The 19516-nt window shown below is 35.8% G+C and overlaps 1 protein-coding gene across 2 annotated transcripts in view; it reads left to right on the top strand.

The window, feature by feature from the left end:
* Window positions 1-19516, top strand: part of LOC120425344 (titin) — a 344797-nt gene that overhangs the window by 216783 nt on the left and 108498 nt on the right. For both annotated transcript variants that reach the window (XM_052710504.1, XM_052710503.1), the window contains one exon: window positions 18562-18768. In XM_052710504.1, coding sequence (XP_052566464.1) covers window positions 18562-18768 — 207 coding nt within the window. The remainder of the gene's footprint in view (window positions 1-18561; window positions 18769-19516) is intronic.

Below are 19516 nucleotides of genomic sequence, written 5' to 3'. Positions count from 1 at the left end.
TTTGTTTTATTTTTACTTCAAAAATTACAATCAATTTCAAGCAAAAAGTAAGGTTTTTGAAAACTACTTTTTAATGTAAAGTGTTGCTTTTACTCGTTGTCTATTTAGTGGTTTTTTTATCATTTCACTTATTTATTTATACGAATGTGAGAGAAATGTAAGTTATTTATTTTAGTCTGTAATTTTCTTTGACAAATAAACAGAGAAAACTAAACGATTGATGCTCAGTTCTTCACCAACTTCGTTAATCACCTGCGTTTATTTATTTTTTGGTTAAAATCAATCGTTTAAACGAAAAAAAAAAGTGAAAACATTTCAAAATTTTACACACAAAAAAAATCAACATTATATTCAACCAAAATGGAAAATCGAAACATATTAAAATTTGTTCACAACCCCCCGAAATGATGATTAATCTATAAATAATTTTGAAGTGGAAATCTGAATAAGGAAGTGAATTTTTATAAGCTAGCTTTTACTTGTTTGCCCACACGCACCTACCCATTACACACCCGCCACCCGCCGTCTAATTGACTTCGAACGCACATAAAAAAGTGGAAATTATCATGTTATACTATCTCCAACCCCCCACCACCCTTCACACCCTCATCCGAACACTTTTGTTTTACCCCCTTTTCAAAGAAGAAGAAAAAATATCACTATGTAAACAAATTGATTGAATAAATCGAAAGTACTCAAATATATTAAAATGCGAGAAAGGCAGTTTAGTGGATTGGAAAGAAAACAACAAATTAAATGTGTTTTATTTACGTTAATTTCTCAACTGAAATTGACTTAAAATTTACAGTCGTTTTTTTTTGTTAGAGTGTTCATTTATTTCTCAAATCTATCGATCTGTTATAAGCATATCCGTTGCTATTCGTTTTAAATAGTAATGGATTTACAAATTTAAAAAAAAGCTTTTACGGACGCCATCTTCGTGAAAAGCCACTAACTACAATGAAAGGAAAACTTTAAACCAGAGCATTGCGCATGCGTGAAAAACTACGAAACTTTCGACATTATACCAGTTTGAAATGGGTGCTTAACTTCGGCGCATAGAAGCTTTTCGGGAAAATTTCAAACTATATCTCTACATGCTACAGGCAGTTAAAACAAAAAGTTGTACTACCATGCGTTTCCATTTTAGGATTTTCGGAAAAAATTGCTATGGAGACGCATGATGGTTTGAAAAAAAAAACAGTTGTTATAAGGACCTGGCTTTACTTATGCTTCTGGTTTTAATTAAACTTTTACAATGAACTAAGAAAACCGCATCATCAGTAAATTGCTTTGATCAGAAAAAAAATAGATACACTCTAGAAAATTTACTATTTTTTTAATTCGACTTTTCCCACAAAATAATGAATTGCGCGAAATAACCATTTTCGAAAAATCTTATTTTTGGAGATGTTTTGGATGAAAAAAAGGCTTTCTTCTGAATTATGGCATGGTTGGTCAAAGTCCATTAGGCAGTGTTGCCAGTTTTTTTTAAATTATATTTAAAAAAAAATGCAGTTAATTCTTAAAACTTTATTTGTATAATGTAAGAATAAATTTGCAATCAAAAAGTACTTAACTTAAAATTTTATATCGTGCATAGTTGTCAAATGATAGCATCTTATAGTGTAGTGAAAGTACCATAACATTTTTCGTTCAGCCGAAAAAATATTTTCAAAATTTTCAAATCAACTCTAATATTTCAAAAGGTCCTAATACTATAATTATTAACCATTTCAAATTTTTTGAGTTGATTCGCAATTCGCAATTCGCAATTTTCAGTGTAAGAACGGGCCTTGACCGATCTTATGCACCAGGTTCCCGACGAACACGCACTGCCCTTACACCTACATCTCACCCTTGCTCTGAGTCAGTACGAGCAGCACGCTAGAACACGCTTTGAGTGTTCGTGCCAGGCATGCACACCTTCTTTTCCGGTTACGCATTTTAACTCGGCCGGGGGTGGTACATTACGTAGGGTTTGATGTAAGTATAAGCGCCTAACCATTTATAGTGTGCCTATCAACTTTCATTTAAGCAAAAACTGTTTTATTTTTAGTTTGAATTCAAAAACTAGTTGTTATTTTACTGTGTATTGTTTTCTCCTGAAATCTTTCCTAGTGTTGAGTTGTGTTTATATGTTGCTATTTCTTTTGTCGCGGTGTTGTGTTACAATATTTTGGTCCTAAGCATTTTAGAAAAGAATAATAGTAATATTTGTGTCCTTTAATCATTCCATAAATTGAGTAAGGGCTCGAACTTCACTTGCTTAAGAAAAAGGTGAAGTTTCAAAACAATGGACAGCGAAGGAAACTATGTAAAGAATCAATAGTAAAAGGAAGATAGTAATTTATGAAGTAGATATAGAAATTAACAATAGTTAAAAAAAAGAGGTAACAAACAAGCTTAGATTATTGTTATGATGGGCAATTTATAGGGAAGATGAGAAATTATTCAAATAGATAAATAAAGAAAAGGCACATGATAAACAAAATTGACATCGCTGCCAAATTAAGGGAAAGCAGACAGTTTGTTACAGCAGCATCAATTGTTAAAATAGAGTGGAAAAGCGTTGAGAAATAAGAGAATCAAATAAGTAAAATCGAAATCAAACGGAGGATAGTAAGCAGAAGCCGTTTTAGAAAATCAGTGAAACAAAAGAAACAGAAGATAGCTGTTAGCTGAAATGGAAAGAAGAGAAACCCCGTTCTGCGATGCTCAGGTACATTCACAGCAGTTGACTCAACATACTGCGAATCAAAACAATACCGTCTACAATCAAAAATTACTTCCCTTTCCCACATTGACGCGCCCCTTTCTTCTAGCCGTCTCTACTCTGACCCTCGCTGGTCAAAGGTTTACGAGTCGTTTCCACAGGCCACCAGCTAGGTTACACTTTGTCATCATGATGACTAAACGAAGCCAACGTGGAGGTAAGAAAATAGGACACTTGCAAGGAACCAGAGCCATGCTGTTTTGTCCAAACAGCACTACGGATGTAGTTGGGCTCCTTCCGGGATGTTCCTCGCCTAGGTGTGTCAACCGACGAGTATCATCAGTATTATGCACCCTTGGCCTGCAATTTTTTTTTTGAGCTGATTAAACAAAATTTATTTTTTTGCAATTCCGCTATGAAATTGTCAATTTTTCCTGTCCTCCGGGTAAGACGAAATGGCCTACTTTTACATAACAAAAAAAAAAAAGAGTGGAAAGTAGAACTAGTAGTTTTTTAAAATGCATTTTGTACTAGTCCAGTTGTTTTGCAATCATTAGTTTTCAAAATATCTAAGACCTTCCTCAAAAATTCCCCCAACTAATCAAACGGCAAAAAATATGATTGCTTAACAAATAAAATTTAATAAAAAAAATTAGAAAAAAAACATCAACTACCTACTGTCAACTATTAAAAAAATCTTTGAAAAACGTTAATTTTGCATATTCACTTTTGGACTTAACTGCAATAATTTTTAACAAGTTTTGTGATACTTTTTGCTTCAAATTTATTAAAGCTGGGCTTGATATTTAAAAATAAGATCTTTTTTATATATCGCCTCCCCCTTCGGCCTTGACCAGAGTCAAGGGTTAAAAACTTTAGAATTTTGCGAAAAAAAACATTTAATTTAAAAAAAAAACTTGTGTACATCGAAATTTCACAAACATTCACAAACATATTTTTAAACGAGCCCAAACATGCTAAATATTACGACGCAGGAAATTGCATTTCAAATTGGTTTTAGCCGATTAGACTTCTATCTCTATCGTCATTTTAAAGATTCTGAAAAAATATGTATTTTGCCCCTTTTTTTCGTGGTTTTTGCGAAAATCTACAAAAAAAAAACGCTTTTTGTGGGCCACCCTATTTTGGTTAAAATACCCTAATTGCCAAACAAAAAAAAAATATTAATATTTTGACCAAGGACTCATGCCGAATTTGAGCCAAATCCGAGAACTTTTGATTTTGACACGACTGAATATTCAATTTGTTTTCAGTTAATATTTTCTGAAAAGTGCACCATTGAAATTGTCAGTTTTTCGCTGATCTCCAGTTAATATTTGTATGGAGCTCAAAGTTTGCTGAAATTTCAGGAAGTCGAAAATTGCAGTAGAGCAGATTTCTGTAAATTCAACTGAATCCAGTAATGAGAGTTTGGTGCGCATACGCAAAAAGGAACAGATGAACACATTTGTTACAATAGTTTTGATTGCTTGAATAAGTTTTTTTAAACATATGAAACATAATAGCTTATCGGGGAAATTCTCGTATGTTTGGCAGGTTAAGCACTCGCTCCTAACTCCATCCAATTTGCTGATTTTTGCTATTTAAACAACTAATTTTGCAAAACTTTTGATAGAAACTTGTTTGCTCGTTTCTTATTGAGCTATTCATCACTCGATTTCTGTCGAAAACGCTTTTTTAATTAGCTTTAATTGAATGACTAAGTTCTGACCTGCCAACATTAGAGGCCCACTGGAATTAGATGCTGTTCCTCTAGGACCTTTAAAAAAACTCTAGATTTCTGGAGTTTCATTTGAAAAAGTACAATCATCAAAATTTTCATGTTTTGCCTTTTAAATGTTTTTGTAACCGCCTACGCGTTTCACTGAATTTTCAGTAAACGATTCAGCAATTTGGATTTTACTGAATTCTCAGTTGATTGATAGTTGTCAATTTGACAGATGATTGACTAAAATTTCAGTAAAACATTTGTCAAAACAACTTTTGTGTGCAAGGCTGTTTTTTTATTTATGCTGTTTTTTAAGAATGTTTAAATTTTGTCAGTTGAATAGAATAATCAATTCTACCCAGAAAATCAAACTAAGAACACCTTTCCCCGAACTAAGCAATGCACTGGAATGCGCCACCAGAGCCACCATGTGCGTGCCATGCTTTGGTGACTAATCGGGCTGGAATTCCGTGCAAAAATTCGATTTCGCGAGCATAAAAATAGAACCCAGGCACTTCCATCTCGGGTTTCGCAAGCATTCCAACTCTTCAAGGAGTTGATGTTTGGTTTGTTTAGACGACGGACTTGCAAGCGATCAAGAACAGTTGGTTCGCATAAACCTTGTTAAGCGTTGTTTGACGGGGAAATTGTTTTCTCAGACGGATATTGGTTTGATTTTTTTTGTGAGATGATCGTTGAACTAGATCTTTCATTCACGATTTTAGATTTGGCCTAATGAGTCACGATTCGGCACAAGTCATCAGTTTAGGATAAACAAAATCCGTTGCGGCGCCTCATGTCTCAAGTCCATTTGAATCACAACAACTTTAAATAAAATCCACCCCTCATAATGTCTTTGCATGACTAAGTGCCGCTCGCCGCAAGAACTGACAGACGATTATTTACGACACACTGAGACTGCCGCTTCGGTGGTCAGGGCAGGTACTTTTCACTTTTCTTTTCACGAAAGGAAAATGCATCGCCGTTGAAAGCGAAAAGATAAACACAATCACGCGGTGGAAATAGAAAATTCGCATTATTTTAAACCATTTGTCAGTGCCAAGTGTGGGTGGGTGGGTTTGTGGTTGGAAGCATGGGTTTTCGCACCTTTCAGCGGTGGGTGTAATTTTATGCCTAATTAAAACATATGTTTTTCTTTCTGTTGTTTATAAAATCGTGTGCCCAACCCCAGGTTTTGGCGAGTGCACTTTTAAGCAAGGTGTGAAACGATCTGGGCTTGGGCTTTGCACTGAATTAATGGCAATTAGTGGTGGGGCACGTGCACCACCACTCCTCGGTTGAGATGGTTTTTGTGTTTTGAATTTATAGCTCTATTTTTGATATGGAAAGGTACAAAGTGTGCATCCGCTTGTTAAGCCGGAAGCAGTGCACTGGCTGAGTCATGCAATTCGAAATGATACAGAGTTATGTTTGAGTCATTTTCTCTTTTTAGTCCTCATGTACCGTCATCAGGGGTGACATTAGGTCTGTGGGCTGAGATCGGGTCTTACAAATTTCAAAAATTTTGTATGACCCAATTTCACCCCTGATGACGGCAATTCAAAGAACATTCCACCTATGAAACTATAATTTTAACTCGCAAACCAATGGACTTTGAAGAAAAAAAAACGCTACCTTTTAGTCAAATATTTATCAAAAAAAATTCTCAATATTTCATCACAAAACATTGCAAACCAAATGCTGAGGAAAGTCTTCATTTAATTTTTCCTGAATACTGAATCGCTGAAAACCTCGTCTGAAATTGCTGCATCTTAAATAGTTTATTTTGCGAAAATTTTAGCAGATTTTAATTTCATGAGTCATTTTCGACATTTCCCTAGTAATACTATACTTATTGTCTATGTATTTTTATTTCTCTGTCAAAAGAAGCCATTTTACGTTATCAGTTTTTCCATACAAATCTTCTTACAAAATGGGCATTCGATTTCGTGTCGGCAGCAAAGTTTGGGTCATACAAATTTCCTCATTTTTGTATGACCCAATCTTACTCCTCAGACCTAATGTCACCCCTGATGACGGTATGATAAGGATTTTTCTAGAAAAATAGGTTTACGGAAAAAATACCCCAGTTTTTCTTTTATTACTAATAGTTAAATAGAGTAGTGCGGTGCCTGTGTGGACGCGCAGTCCTGTTTTTTCGTGTTATTTTCCGTCTCTTTTGTGTCGCTGTTCGAGTGCATTGGGTGATTGGCTATTATAATTAAATAATGGCATCAGTAGTGCGGTGCCTGTGTGGACGCGCAGTCCTGTTTTTTCGTGTTATTTTCCGTCTCTTTTGTGTCGCTGTTCGAGTGCATGGGGTGATTGGCTATTATAATTAAATAATGGCATCAGTAGTGTGGTGCTTTTCGGGACGCGCAGTTCTGTTTTTTTATCTTCTTTTTTTTTTCATTGTTTTTTTTTCACTCGCGTTCGTTGGCCGATGAGTTTTTTTGTGTTGTTCTCTATTTATAGTTTTCTATAAAAACGTACCTATTTTTTTTGAGACTAGCAAGTCGTATTGCTGGATTAAGCCCTTTCTATATCATTTCAATAATCATTTCAATAAATGAAGCCCTTCCTACATCACCGTTGATCGGAAGGCACGCCGACGGAGAATTTCTGGAGAATCGCGGTCGAATTAATACTATATTTAAATCCCTAGATAGCTATCTTTCCGCAGCCGGCTGCCTAAGATTTTTAAAATTTCAACCGATAAACAAACTGCTTATGGTCGCATCACCTACCACAGTGAATCCTGACCTCATACCCATCTTACTAACCCCTCAAAACTCATGTGATACTTTGTCGGAGACGCAGTCGATTTGGCGGTCCCATCACTCAAGTATCGGTATTCACAGTAATGCATTCTGCTAAAACGCTCAACCAAACCACAACAAGTATCGGACTAACATTCCCATCCACTTCCCCGTGTCTTACCTCTGGTCGTGGCCGGCGTCGGTATTGATCAGCATGATAGGGACCTTTGAAAATTGCGAAGGGGTGATGATTGGTTCCTACTTTTCATCTGTGGTCCACGGAGCAATGTTTGGGGGTCCTGGTCAATAACGAAGTAGCAGCTACGGGTAGACACCAATGCTATGTGCTATGCTATTACTAATAGTTAAATAACCAAAATACTTATTTTTAATTCGAGATTTTTGTTGTCTTGGGAGACAAAAAAGACAACTTTTTTACCGGATATATGATTTTATTGAAAACCATAAGATTTTTGTAACACACACTTTTTGAAATTCTTTGTTAGGTGCAAAATAAAATTTGCTATCGAAAATAACTTTGCATTTTTTTAAAGAGCATCGCTTAAAATGTTTATTTGGTTTATTTTTTTATCATTTTAAAGCTATTTCAAGAAGAAATTTTCACGTAAAGACAATTCATTTTTCTAACGTTTTTGTTCCTTAACATTGGCCAACGTTGAAAAGCGAACAAATAAAAACTGAAAAAATATTACAAACTAAGATTTCTACATTAAGCTGAACTTCAATTTTATGTTCAGAAAAAGAAGTTTTATAATTTATTTCATAAGCAAACCAAGCTATCGAAATAAAAAAAAATACGCTGGTCATAATAAAAATAACAGTTAGGACTTAAATCATATTTTTTGGCCTATTGAACTACACTTGAAAAGTCATAAAATGAAACATTTTCAGAGGCAAAATCACACATTTCTCCTGACATAAAAAATGTACCCCTTCCCAAATATAATATTACCATGATTTTTTTTTTACTGTGTAGCACTTTTGTATGGACAGCTCCAATTTTTTTTTTATTTGATTTGATTTTTTGATGAAAACACTAATGATGCAAAATTGACAATTTGAGCAAAAGGAATCGATGGGCCGGGTCCGGTGGTTCAGTGGTTAGCGTGGTAGCCTCTAAACCCCAGTATGGCCTGGGTTCAATCCCAGACGGACCCGGTGGCATTTTTCGAGACGAGATTTGCCTGACCACGCCTTCTATCGGATGGGGAAGTAAAACGTCGGTCCATTTGCGTAAAAGAGGTTTTGAGTGACTCACCACACATAACCTTCGGACGCCTAGAAATGAGCAGAAACTTGCAACAGAGACCACAAAAGACCCGAAGGTCGTTAAAGTGGATTACTTTGTTTTTTTTTTGAATCGATGGACAGAGTTTAATTTGAGATTTAAAAAAACTCAATGATGATGTGCTTGTTGTTAAAAAACAAAACGAAATTTCGAATGATTCCCATATTATTTTTGACACTGAGCAAAAAATAACAAACCGACCATTTATCATCCCTTCTCAACACATCAGCAATGACAGCCAAATCCCACCGGATGCCAGCACGGATGACGCGTCTTCTCAGTCCTTCTAAAAATCGTCCGCCACGTCAGATTTGCTTTCAGCACTTGACAGCTACCGTCGCTGTGTTCGTGTCGTCCCGAGTCCAACTTGCGCACATTTCCCCCGCCGTACTGCGCAAACTCAACCCACCAAAACTCGCGTCAAGCTAAGCCGGCCCAGCTAATTCTGTGCCCCAAAATGTAAACAACAACACGGAAACAGTTGGTTGCCAGGGTTTTCTTTTTTATTTGCCGTCGGCGGGAAGCCATGTTTTCTTCGTGCGCCATATTTGTTTTGGTTGCGATTTCGCTTTGCGTCGCTGTTCGTAACAGAGAGCGCGCGAGTAAAAAACGAGAGAATGAGAATTGGCGCTCTTCGCCCGCTAGGGTTCGGGAAATTTCCCCTAGCCGAGTGGCTGCAAGGGAGTGTGAGTGAGTTCGGGAAATTTCGGAAAATTTCGGCAGTTTTCGGCGTTCGTGAAAATTCGTCCATGTTCGGGTGATCTTCGGTTTGTTTATCGACGGAGGTGATGTAAATTTTGCGAATAGTTGATTGTTTCGTGACAGATTTTTGTCAACTATTTAAGCGTGCTGTCTGTGGGCGATTTTTCAATGGCGTCGGTGGCATACATTTTTGAATCCGATTGTGTTCGAAACATGGGATAAATTTCCGTTGAGTCGCATTGAACAGAAATTGGGTCAAGAAAAGCCATCGTCCGAGGATTATCGAATGAGACACTGTATAATGTTTGTTCAGTGAAAAAAATGATTTTAGTATGAGATAATTAGTATATGCCTATTAATTTAAATGTTGAGACTAGAAGCGAGCAATAAATGCACTCAATAAATCAACGTTCGTAACGATCATTCTCACTCGATAGGGGTTAGGCAATTATTTGATTAATTAAACTCGCCAAGCGTCTTCAGCCGAGTTTGTGGAGGGCACCAAAAAGATTGGCCACGTTCCAACCAGATTCGATCAGGAAAAAAAAGCGCTCAACGCGCTAAGCCAAAAAAATCCGCCATTTTCAAACACACGGACAAATCTTGACTTTTTTTTGATAAGGTCCAATAAACAAATGTAAACATTGAGTGTATCCCGCTTACTCCGATGGACTTTGACATAAGGTGTGAAAGGGATACACTCAATGTTTACATTTGTTTATAGGACCTTATCAAAAAAAAGTCAAGAAATCTACACGCACACACGCGGGAGATTTCCTCAAACTTGCGCTAATCTTTGTTTATTTTTAAAAGACGCGGTCTATTCTGGCAACACGGGCAACAGAACCACTTCCACCACTGACTTTTACTGGGGCGTTTCACTGTGCTGTTGCTCTGTGGCTGTTGCAATAAATTTTCAAACGACACACACATACACACGGGTTGGTTTGGTGTGGCATTTTTCCGAACTTTTCTTGTTGTTGTGAGGATCAACTTTAGCATGGGTGAGTGCAAAAGCAGAGTGTACACCGTTTGGTGGCGCCATCGTTCGAAATGCGGTCATTTTATGAATTATAATTTTGGGGTTATTTTTAGAAGATAATCATCAAGTTTCTGGCATATTCCAACCAAAAATCAAAACAAATCATCAGCATTATTGGCAGGCAGTATATTTGGATGCACATCTTTTAAAAGTTAGGTTATTAAGTGTTTCTACAATATAGCCAAAACTCTATTATCCGAAATCCTCGCAATGTTTGCATTTCGGATAACCGAATCAGGAATTTGACCTTTTCGGTGTTATTTTTAAGGTTGTTGCAAGGCAATGATTGAACAAGAAAAATCACAAATCCGCATAAATAATTTCAAGATTGTTCAGGTGTATACCGAAAACCCGATCAAAAATTAAAGTGGACGAATAAGGCTCTTAACTGCTGTACAGGACGCCGCACTATTTAATCATTTTCTGGCGTTCATTTAATTTTGCAGCCCAAATCCAGTTAATAAATTGAAAAAATAAAATTCTTTTTCAAATTTTCTTTTCTTGATTTGTGTGCACCTTCGTCAAAGACCAAGATTGTTTACTTTTTACTCTTTGGTCTGACAGCTTTATCATGGATTTTGGTCTGGTCTAGGCGAGGGATAGGACACAGCACCCTACTGGGTTGTTGAGCTGAAAAAATACCCAAAAAATGCTCTAAAGTAAAATAATATTGTAATATGTTTTCCAAGATGGCGGTGGTGACCTACACAGCAAAAAAAAAGTTGATTTTTGGAATGTTGAAAATTTTGTAGGTTGAAATTACCTCTTTTTTGAGTTATATTACCTAAAAAATTTGTAAAAATGTGAACCTGATGATTCACCAGAAACTGATGAAATTCATCATTTTCTGATGTAATATTACACATTTTTTGAAACAAAATCTGTCACCATTTCCTGATGAATATTACCATAATTTTTTTCTGTGTATTGAAAATATCAATTTTCTCATGAAACAGGCAATTAGCTACTTAATTTTTGAATAATTTTGGATCGCTGAACTCGAATTTAACATGTAGTAAAGAACCGATGGTTCTAAGAAAGGCTTCAAATGATCGGATTTCGGACAATCGAACTTCAGTTACATATCGAGTCTATATACCTATAAGAAAGCAATTCTCACGAAATCAGTTGATTTTGTGCATTTTTACTTATTGTATTTTTTTTTTCTTATTTGGCTCAAACTTTGTGGGGGCCTTCCCAATGACCAATTAAGCCAATTTGTATCATTGCACAGTGGGCGAAATGGAACCCAAAATCGGACTTAATTGAACGCGGCTGGTTTCCTGGTATGAAGAATAGTGTTTCTTATGTAAAAAAATCCGGGGAATCGATTGATGATGGTTTCATCAACCGCACGGAACGGCAAAGTGTCCATTTTGCCCCAATTTCCATTTTTTTACATTTTTTCTTGAAAATCGGTCTGTATTTAGAGCGGAGGCTTCATGCGGTCATCGAAAATGCACTTAACTTATGTGAAAATGTCCCAGAAATCCAGTAAAAATAACCACTTGCACCGGAAAAATCATCTAGGGTCTATTTAACCCCCATTCCGCTAAATTTTCCCAAACGCAGAATAAACTGCCTTTTACATAATTTTTATTTTTATCAACATAAATGTGTCAAACTATCAAATGCAAAGTGCCATTCTTATGTAAAATTGTCTGATCTTTACGATAAAAATATTTTTAGATTTTTAAAATCTGACCTAACATATTAAAACGGCCAAAATGCTTTAATAGCGGAATTGGGGTTAAATAGACCCTAGATGATTTTTGCGGTGCAAGTGGTTATTTTTACTGGATTCCTGGGACATTTTCACAAAAGTTAGGTGCATTTTCGGAACCAGCCGCGTTCAATTAAGTCCGATTTTGGGTTCCATTTCGCCCACTGTGCATTGGTTCACCCATACGAGTCTCCATACAATTTTGGCAGCTGTCCATACAAAAAAGACACGTAAATATTCTAAAATCTGTATCTTTTAAAGGAATTTTGTAATCGATTTGGTGTCTTCGGCAAAGTTGTAGGTATTGATGAGGGACTATTAAGAAAAAATAAAACAAGGAAAAAAATCTAGATTTTTAAATAGGGCCCATCCATAAACCACGTGGACACCATGGGGCGGGGAATTCAAGTGCAATTGTCCTCGCTTCATACAAAAAAGATTTTCTGAAATTTCAAAAAAGTTTTCAAGTGGTTTATGGATGGTCCCATATACTTTGTTCACAAAAATAATCCCAAAATCCGTATTTCATAATTTTTGATTTTTTTGTAATTTCTGAGGGACAAAAACTCGCAATTTTTGAGCCAAAGTGAAGTAGGTACAATAAAAACCGTTTTTTTTGTTTTGGGAAACATAGATTTCTAACCCTTTTTTTTTTTAACTGTGGTCCTTGATGAAACTCGAATTTGCAATCTACCTTACAAAACAAATTGGACTGTTTTTCATTTTTTTTTTTTTCAATTGTGCCCATAAGTGACCATTTCTGAACATATTTTTTTGAATAGTTCAGAAATTTAACTAGAATTTCATTGAGGAACATTGAAGATTGGAGATTACTGAGATAGAGCGGATACAAGAAAATCAAACAGGAAAACATTTAAAGTCTTACCAAATAGCCCCCATTTTCTAATACCAATATCTCGGCCAATTATCTTTGTTAAAAATGAAAAATTTGTAATTTTCTGATTTTTATGGAAATGTATTATTATTTTTTTATCGATACAAAACTGTTCTTACATATAATAATAAATGTGAACGATTCCATCATCAAATCAATTTTTTGTGAAGTTTTTTTTTACAATTTACAAAATCTTAAAAGAAAATTGAGGAGTTAAAAAAATGCACATTACATATTATTTTTTCGCTTTAAATAACTAAAGTGTTCACGTGATTTGTGAATTGCCTCTAATTTATTTTAAACAAAAAAGAAATTAACAATAAAAAATTAAATAACTTCAATAAATTTTTAATACTCTCTTCCAGATATGTCAAATTAAATTTCAAGATCTGAATAAATCGCCAAAAACCTCAAACCTAACGGCCAAAAGACATTGAATAAACCAGCAAATCGCATCGCGTTTAGGTGAGATGCTAGGATGCTATTTTTAAATCCGCGCGCACGGCAGCAGAGGCATCTAACACCACGCGCTGGTGCGAATCGATTTCATGACAGCGATGCCCCAGCTTCAAGCTTAAGCTCGCCAGTTTTTCCCGAACCGTGCGATAAAAGTCTGTGAAAATCGCGCCAAGCGGCACAACATTGTAGCGTGCTTTTGTCCCAAATTTGTGCAGTTTTTTTTTGCGATTTCCTTTTTCCTTCTGTGTCCATTTTTTTTTTTGCGAAAAATTCCTTCCCTGGACGTCATGCTGAAAGAATTTAGGTTTGCCTAGCCAGGAAAATCACCAACGTGTGTGCGCGCACGACACACTCACCCACCTTGGAAAAACTTCCTCCATTTTGAATTTTCCCCCCGCGTTACTCGTTGTTGACTCATTTGTTGGTCGGAGTGGTTCGCTTCAAACGATTTTAAAAGTCCGATGAACTTTGTGCGAGTTTAGCCTCGTTCAATTAGGAAAACGTTTCATCTTGCGAATTTCTCATCTCGTCAAAAGACGTTCAGGAAAAACTCTTTTTTTTTTAATTTCATCTCGTTGATACGGAAACGAGCCGTGGTCTGACCTTGAATAAGTGTCAACTTGTTCTCAGAGGAAAAAAAAGTAACGTTCTGCTAAATATCCAACGAGACAGAGGGCCATTTTTTTTGAATTTCATAACATTACACAACTGAAAAAAGAGTGCTCTAAATATCACCAGATGATCGTAAATTTCAACACTTGCTGCGTGACTTGAACCTGATGCGAAGCACTTCTCTCTACTCAGGGTTTTGTACTGCCTGTTGTTTCGTTCGGGTTTGCTAGCAGCTGCTGACAAATTAGTGATGAATTGCCGAGGGTGTTCGCAGGAAGAGTAGTTAGCACGGAGAAGAATAATGGAAATTTGTGGTGTTGTGCAATGAGTCTTCAAGAAAATGAAAAACAAACACATGACTTATTTTAGATTTTTTGAAGCCTGAATTTGAGCTTTTTGGCTTTGATGTAATATGACAATTTTCGACAATCTTTATTTTACCCTAAAACTGGTATTATTTGTAAAAAAAAAATTGAAAAAAAATTACATCAGGATTATGCAAAAATAAAAATTTCACTTGTATGGACTATACTTAAATATATTTAATTAGGAGTATTTTGAACATAAAATAGCTCATTTACTGAAAAAAGATTTTTGTTCGAAAAAAAAATAACTATTTTTAAAATTACGCAGCTAATTTTTTTTTTGTATTAAATGTGATGAAGTTTTTACCTTTTTACTGAGGCAATTCTATTACTAATTCTAGTATACTTCTATATACTAATACATGTTGAATCAACTGACCAACAACTTGTTGAAGCAATCCACAGTGTTCTGTTTCAACAAAAACATTAAGCTAAGACAACATCACCACTAAAATAAACATGATGAAACACCATGCTGCTCCATTCACCAAAAGCAAAATAAACCGTTGAATCAACACACGGCGGATGCACTCATGATGCACCATCCCAAGAAAAGAAAAATTGGATCAACCTGTCACCACCAACACCTTCGAACGACCACAACAACAATAAGCAAAGCATCACACCTTTCGGTCCATCAACCGGTGAATGAATCACCGAAAAAGAAAAAAAAAACACTTTTGTGTGTCCATTTTCTAAATAAACGTGCACACGTCAGCCGATTTTGGGGCAGTATTTTTTTTTGCGTGATGTCAACGAGTGGCCACTTTTGCAGCACATTTTGGGCGACTCTTAGCCCAACTCAGTGCTGGCTGGTGGGACGCGTGGGCGTGCGCTAGCAGCTTAGACCAAATTTCAAATTCACCATGAGGAGGTTATTTTTGGCATTTTCACGACGGGAACCGCTGGGTTTGGTTTGGCTCGTCGTGGAAAATTGTTGTTTTCCGTTGGGGTTCTAGAACTTGCGCCGGGAAAGTGACACCTTCCAGTTTGAAGAATGCACTCAATTAAGGGTGCTACTCGTGCATAAAATAGATGATTCGCAGAAATATGCAGCCAACGCGGCACTTTTTCAGTAATACTTTTCAAAAATCACGAAGCTTGATTAATTCTTCAATATTGGTCTTTCCACCTCAATCGTACACAAAAAAACCGCATAATTGATCAACTTTGTTTTTGAATCAACATTTTCTGATCAAGCTTGATTCAGTTGTACCACTAAAACAAGCAAGAATCACGATTTTCATTCATATCGGACCATGCAAGAAGTTCCTAAAAGAAGATTTTTCAGCATGAGCCGTACATTTATCTACACAGTAAAAAATTGTGTAAATTTGGAAGGTTGAATATTACCTCTTTAATGATGTAATCTTACCTCAATGTAGACTGCAAAAGTGACATTACACCAAAAAAAGTGGTGAAATTTCAATTTTTTTCTTACATAAAAGATTTACCGCTTCCCAGGTGTAAAATAACCATTTTTTTTTATCTATTTACGGTGTACTGTGTTTTTTTTTACTGTGCAGCGAGGTTTATCGAGAACTTGACAAAATCATGTTTGCTTCCCCGATGGAATGTTATTTGCCGTCGATATGAGTTTCAAACTCCAAAACAGTATCGAAAAGTATACCTTTTCAATAAAAGTGCTGAAAAGTAGTTTTAGTACTGAGCAATTCTCTTAGATTTCGGTCATACGTTTTTTTTTTGCATTATTTAATCCGACTGAAACTTTTGTGGTGCCTTCGATATGCTCAGAGAAGTCATTTTGTATCATTAGTTTGTCCATATAATTTTCCATACAAAGATGGCAACTGTCCATACAACAATGATGTATGAAAGTTCAAAAATCTGCATCTTTCGAAGGAATTTTTTGATCGAATTGGTGTCTTCGACAAAGTTGTAGATTTGAATAAGAACCACACTGAAGAAAAAAAAACACGACAAAAAAATGTGGTGATTTGTAATTTAAGTTTTTGTCACTAAGCCTTGAATTGCAAAAAAAACACTGTTTTTATTTATTTTTTTGATATGTTTTAGGAGATATTAAATGCCAACTTTTCAGAAATTTCCAGGTTGTGCAAACAATCTTTGACCGAGTTATGAATTTTTTAATCAATACTGTCTTTTTCATAAAATCGAAATATTGATCGCAAAAATGCACTAATTTAAAAAAATGAAAACTGCGACTATATTCAAAAAAGATACCTGAAAATGGCTATAACTTGCAAACGGTGCACTCTATTAAAAATTCACTAAAGTACTTTTTGATTGCAAATTTGATTTTACATCGAAAAATGCAGTTTACAGATTTTTGCGACCAATATTTCGATTTTTTGAAAAAAATAGTAGGGGTTTTTTTGCAAATCAAGGTTTAGTGACAAAAAGTTAAATTAAAAATCACAATTTTTTTTGCCGTGTATAATTTTTTTCAGTGTTGTCCTTGTGTACCTACAACTTTGCCGAAGACACCAAATCAATCAAAAAGTTCCTTCAAAAGGAACAGATTTTTGAATTTTCACACAAAAAGTTCCTTCGAAAGGAACAGATTTTTGAATTTTCACACATCATTTTTATATGGACAGCTGCCAAATTTGTATGGACAATTGTATGGCCAAACTAATGATGCAAAATGGCTTATTTGGGCAAACCGAAAGCACCAAAAAAGTTTCAGCCGGATTAAAAAATAAAAAAATTAAAATTTAAAAAAATACCGATTTCGTAAAGAATTGCTCTACTGTCATTTTTGGCGATGAAAAGTGAGCCGTTTCGTTATTCGAGAATGTCAAAAATAGTAAGTAGTTTAACAGCGGAATTGCAGAAATTCAAAAATACTGTCAATATGTCATATTTCTATTTCTGCCAGGTTTAATCTTTCTGGTCATTCGTTGCCCTTTTTTATATTAATAAAATCAAATTTTAAACATAATTTGAAAATATTGGAGGGAAATATATCTAAAAGCGCATGATTACAGTTAAGGATCATCTATAAACCAAGTGGAAACATTCTTTTTTTATTTTTGGACTCCAAAATGCCAGAAAGAAAGATAGGACGAGTCATAAATAGTACACTTCAAATCTTAAATATTCAAGTCTGCAAATTTTCCAATCTTTATCTTATAATTTTCCATCAATTGGGGTGAATCGGGATTATATTATGAATAGAGACATCAGTTTTTAGATAATTTAAAAAGCTTTAAATTTAGATTTCGATATGATAGAAATCGATAAAACAAATATCAAAATATTGCACAAAACATTTTAGTCGTGGTTTTGTGGTGCTATTCCAGTCCAGCCCATGTGCTCCGATTCGCCCCAGATAACGGTATCATATATCATTCAGTTTAACAACAAAAAATTGATTCTGGCTTTCAGTACAGTGACGTTCAATTACAACTTCGTGAAAGCGTTTTCTACTGAATAAGGGCAACTTCCATAATTGATTTTTCGTTTGAAGATATAAATTTTGATTCCCTGACAACATTTTGACAATATTCCTGCTACATGTTGTTTGAAATATCGATATTTTAAAAGTAATGATCATTTTTCCTTGAAAATTATTATTAGCATACAAAATGTGAGCAAGCAAATTTCGATCGAAAGTTTTGCAAAATAATTTGTTCATACAGTGAAAATTGGCAAAATTATTGAATAAATTAGTTCAATCGGCAAGTAAAAGCAGAAAAAACACTTCACAAGCTGCTAAACGTCATCCCAAGATTAAAAAATGTTCAGCACCCTCTTCCTTCCTTCCACACACACAAAATCATTCACACACAACAACAACCATTTCCCACCACAATGTGCTCTGCCACTGACTGGCTAGGCCGACACGGCTCGAAACTCGAGAAAAACTTCTAAATTTAGATTCCGCTCGTAGGAAGAAAACCGCTGATCGCGCGCTGCGCACACCACTAAACCGATCCAACTGATGCTGGTGAAAAACAACATTTTCCCTTACATTTTTCCTCCGATATCTCTGCTCCTTCCCAATTTCACCCGCTCGAGTCCCTCAAAAGAATTTTATTTTATTATGAATGCGAGTGGGATCGGTGGAAATTTATAAATTTCACAAGATACTTTCAGACACTTCTCAGTTCGCCTTCCCCCTAACCCACCCCTTTTCTCCACCAAAATGCCCACACTCCACTTCGCATTTCCATGTCCATTTTTCACAGTTTGGAGGAATTTCGACTGGTTGTGAAATTAATGTGCATTTTTCACGGTCTTCAAACTTTGCTTCCCCTCCCCAGAACCAAGCAAGGAGACGTCCTACCAAAGCTACAAGGAGCTGCGGCCCAGGGTGAACAATCCGGAGTGGCAGGACCACAACGGATTCCAGGAGCAGAAAGAGGCGCGGGAAACGGTCCACGAGGAGCACTACCGGCGTACCTTCGAGACCACGTACCGGTCGATCTGCCTGATCCAGACGTCGTCGTCTTCGTCGAAGACGATGGAAGGTAAATTTATTTGCTATTTGCTATTTTTTGGTAGTTTGAAATTCACTGGTTTTGGCTGAGTTTAGTTACTTCTAACAAATGGAAATTAGTGCGGAAATTAGTTTACTTAAACTGGTAGTTGAGCGTTTTATTTAAGCTAAGAAAAGAAACTGACCCACCAACTTAGAATGCTTTTCAACACATGTACATAAATCTTCATTTTTATAACAAACAGAAACTGAAGAAAAAACGAACTTCAAAGCAAAACATTCATATCCGATCAAAACCAGAAGCGAACGTTTGGTTTTATTTATAATACGTGTTGTTATAAAATACAATAAAAAGCCTCAAATCACAAACTTATTAAATACTGAATATAAGCTAGTCCAAGGAAAATGGCTTGCGACTTTAATTTAGTCCTCTGCAACTAATCCTAGCTTTAACGCAGAGGTAAATCACCAAATATCATAGCTTGAATATATTTTGAATTTGTGATTTTTCGGAGCAACGATAAACTACTGAAACGATAATTCAAAATTCATTTCGTTATGAAAGTCCTTCCCAAAGCATCGTTGCTCGGATGGCACGCCGGCGGTAAGAAGTAAAAAATACGCGATTGATAAGTCCTTCTCATAGCGTCGTAGCTCGGAAGGCAACGATTGTTTCACTTTCTGGTCATATCATCTACCAAGATGAATCCTGACCTTCCCTTTCCTTCCCCTACTAACACAATTCCCCCACTTCCCGTGATGCTTGAAGGAGATGCTGT

Source organism: Culex pipiens, chromosome 3 (assembly GCF_016801865.2).
Source record: "Culex pipiens pallens isolate TS chromosome 3, TS_CPP_V2, whole genome shotgun sequence".
Classification (NCBI taxonomy): Eukaryota; Metazoa; Arthropoda; class Insecta; order Diptera; family Culicidae; genus Culex; species Culex pipiens.
This window is presented reverse-complemented; position numbering and strand designations above follow the sequence as displayed.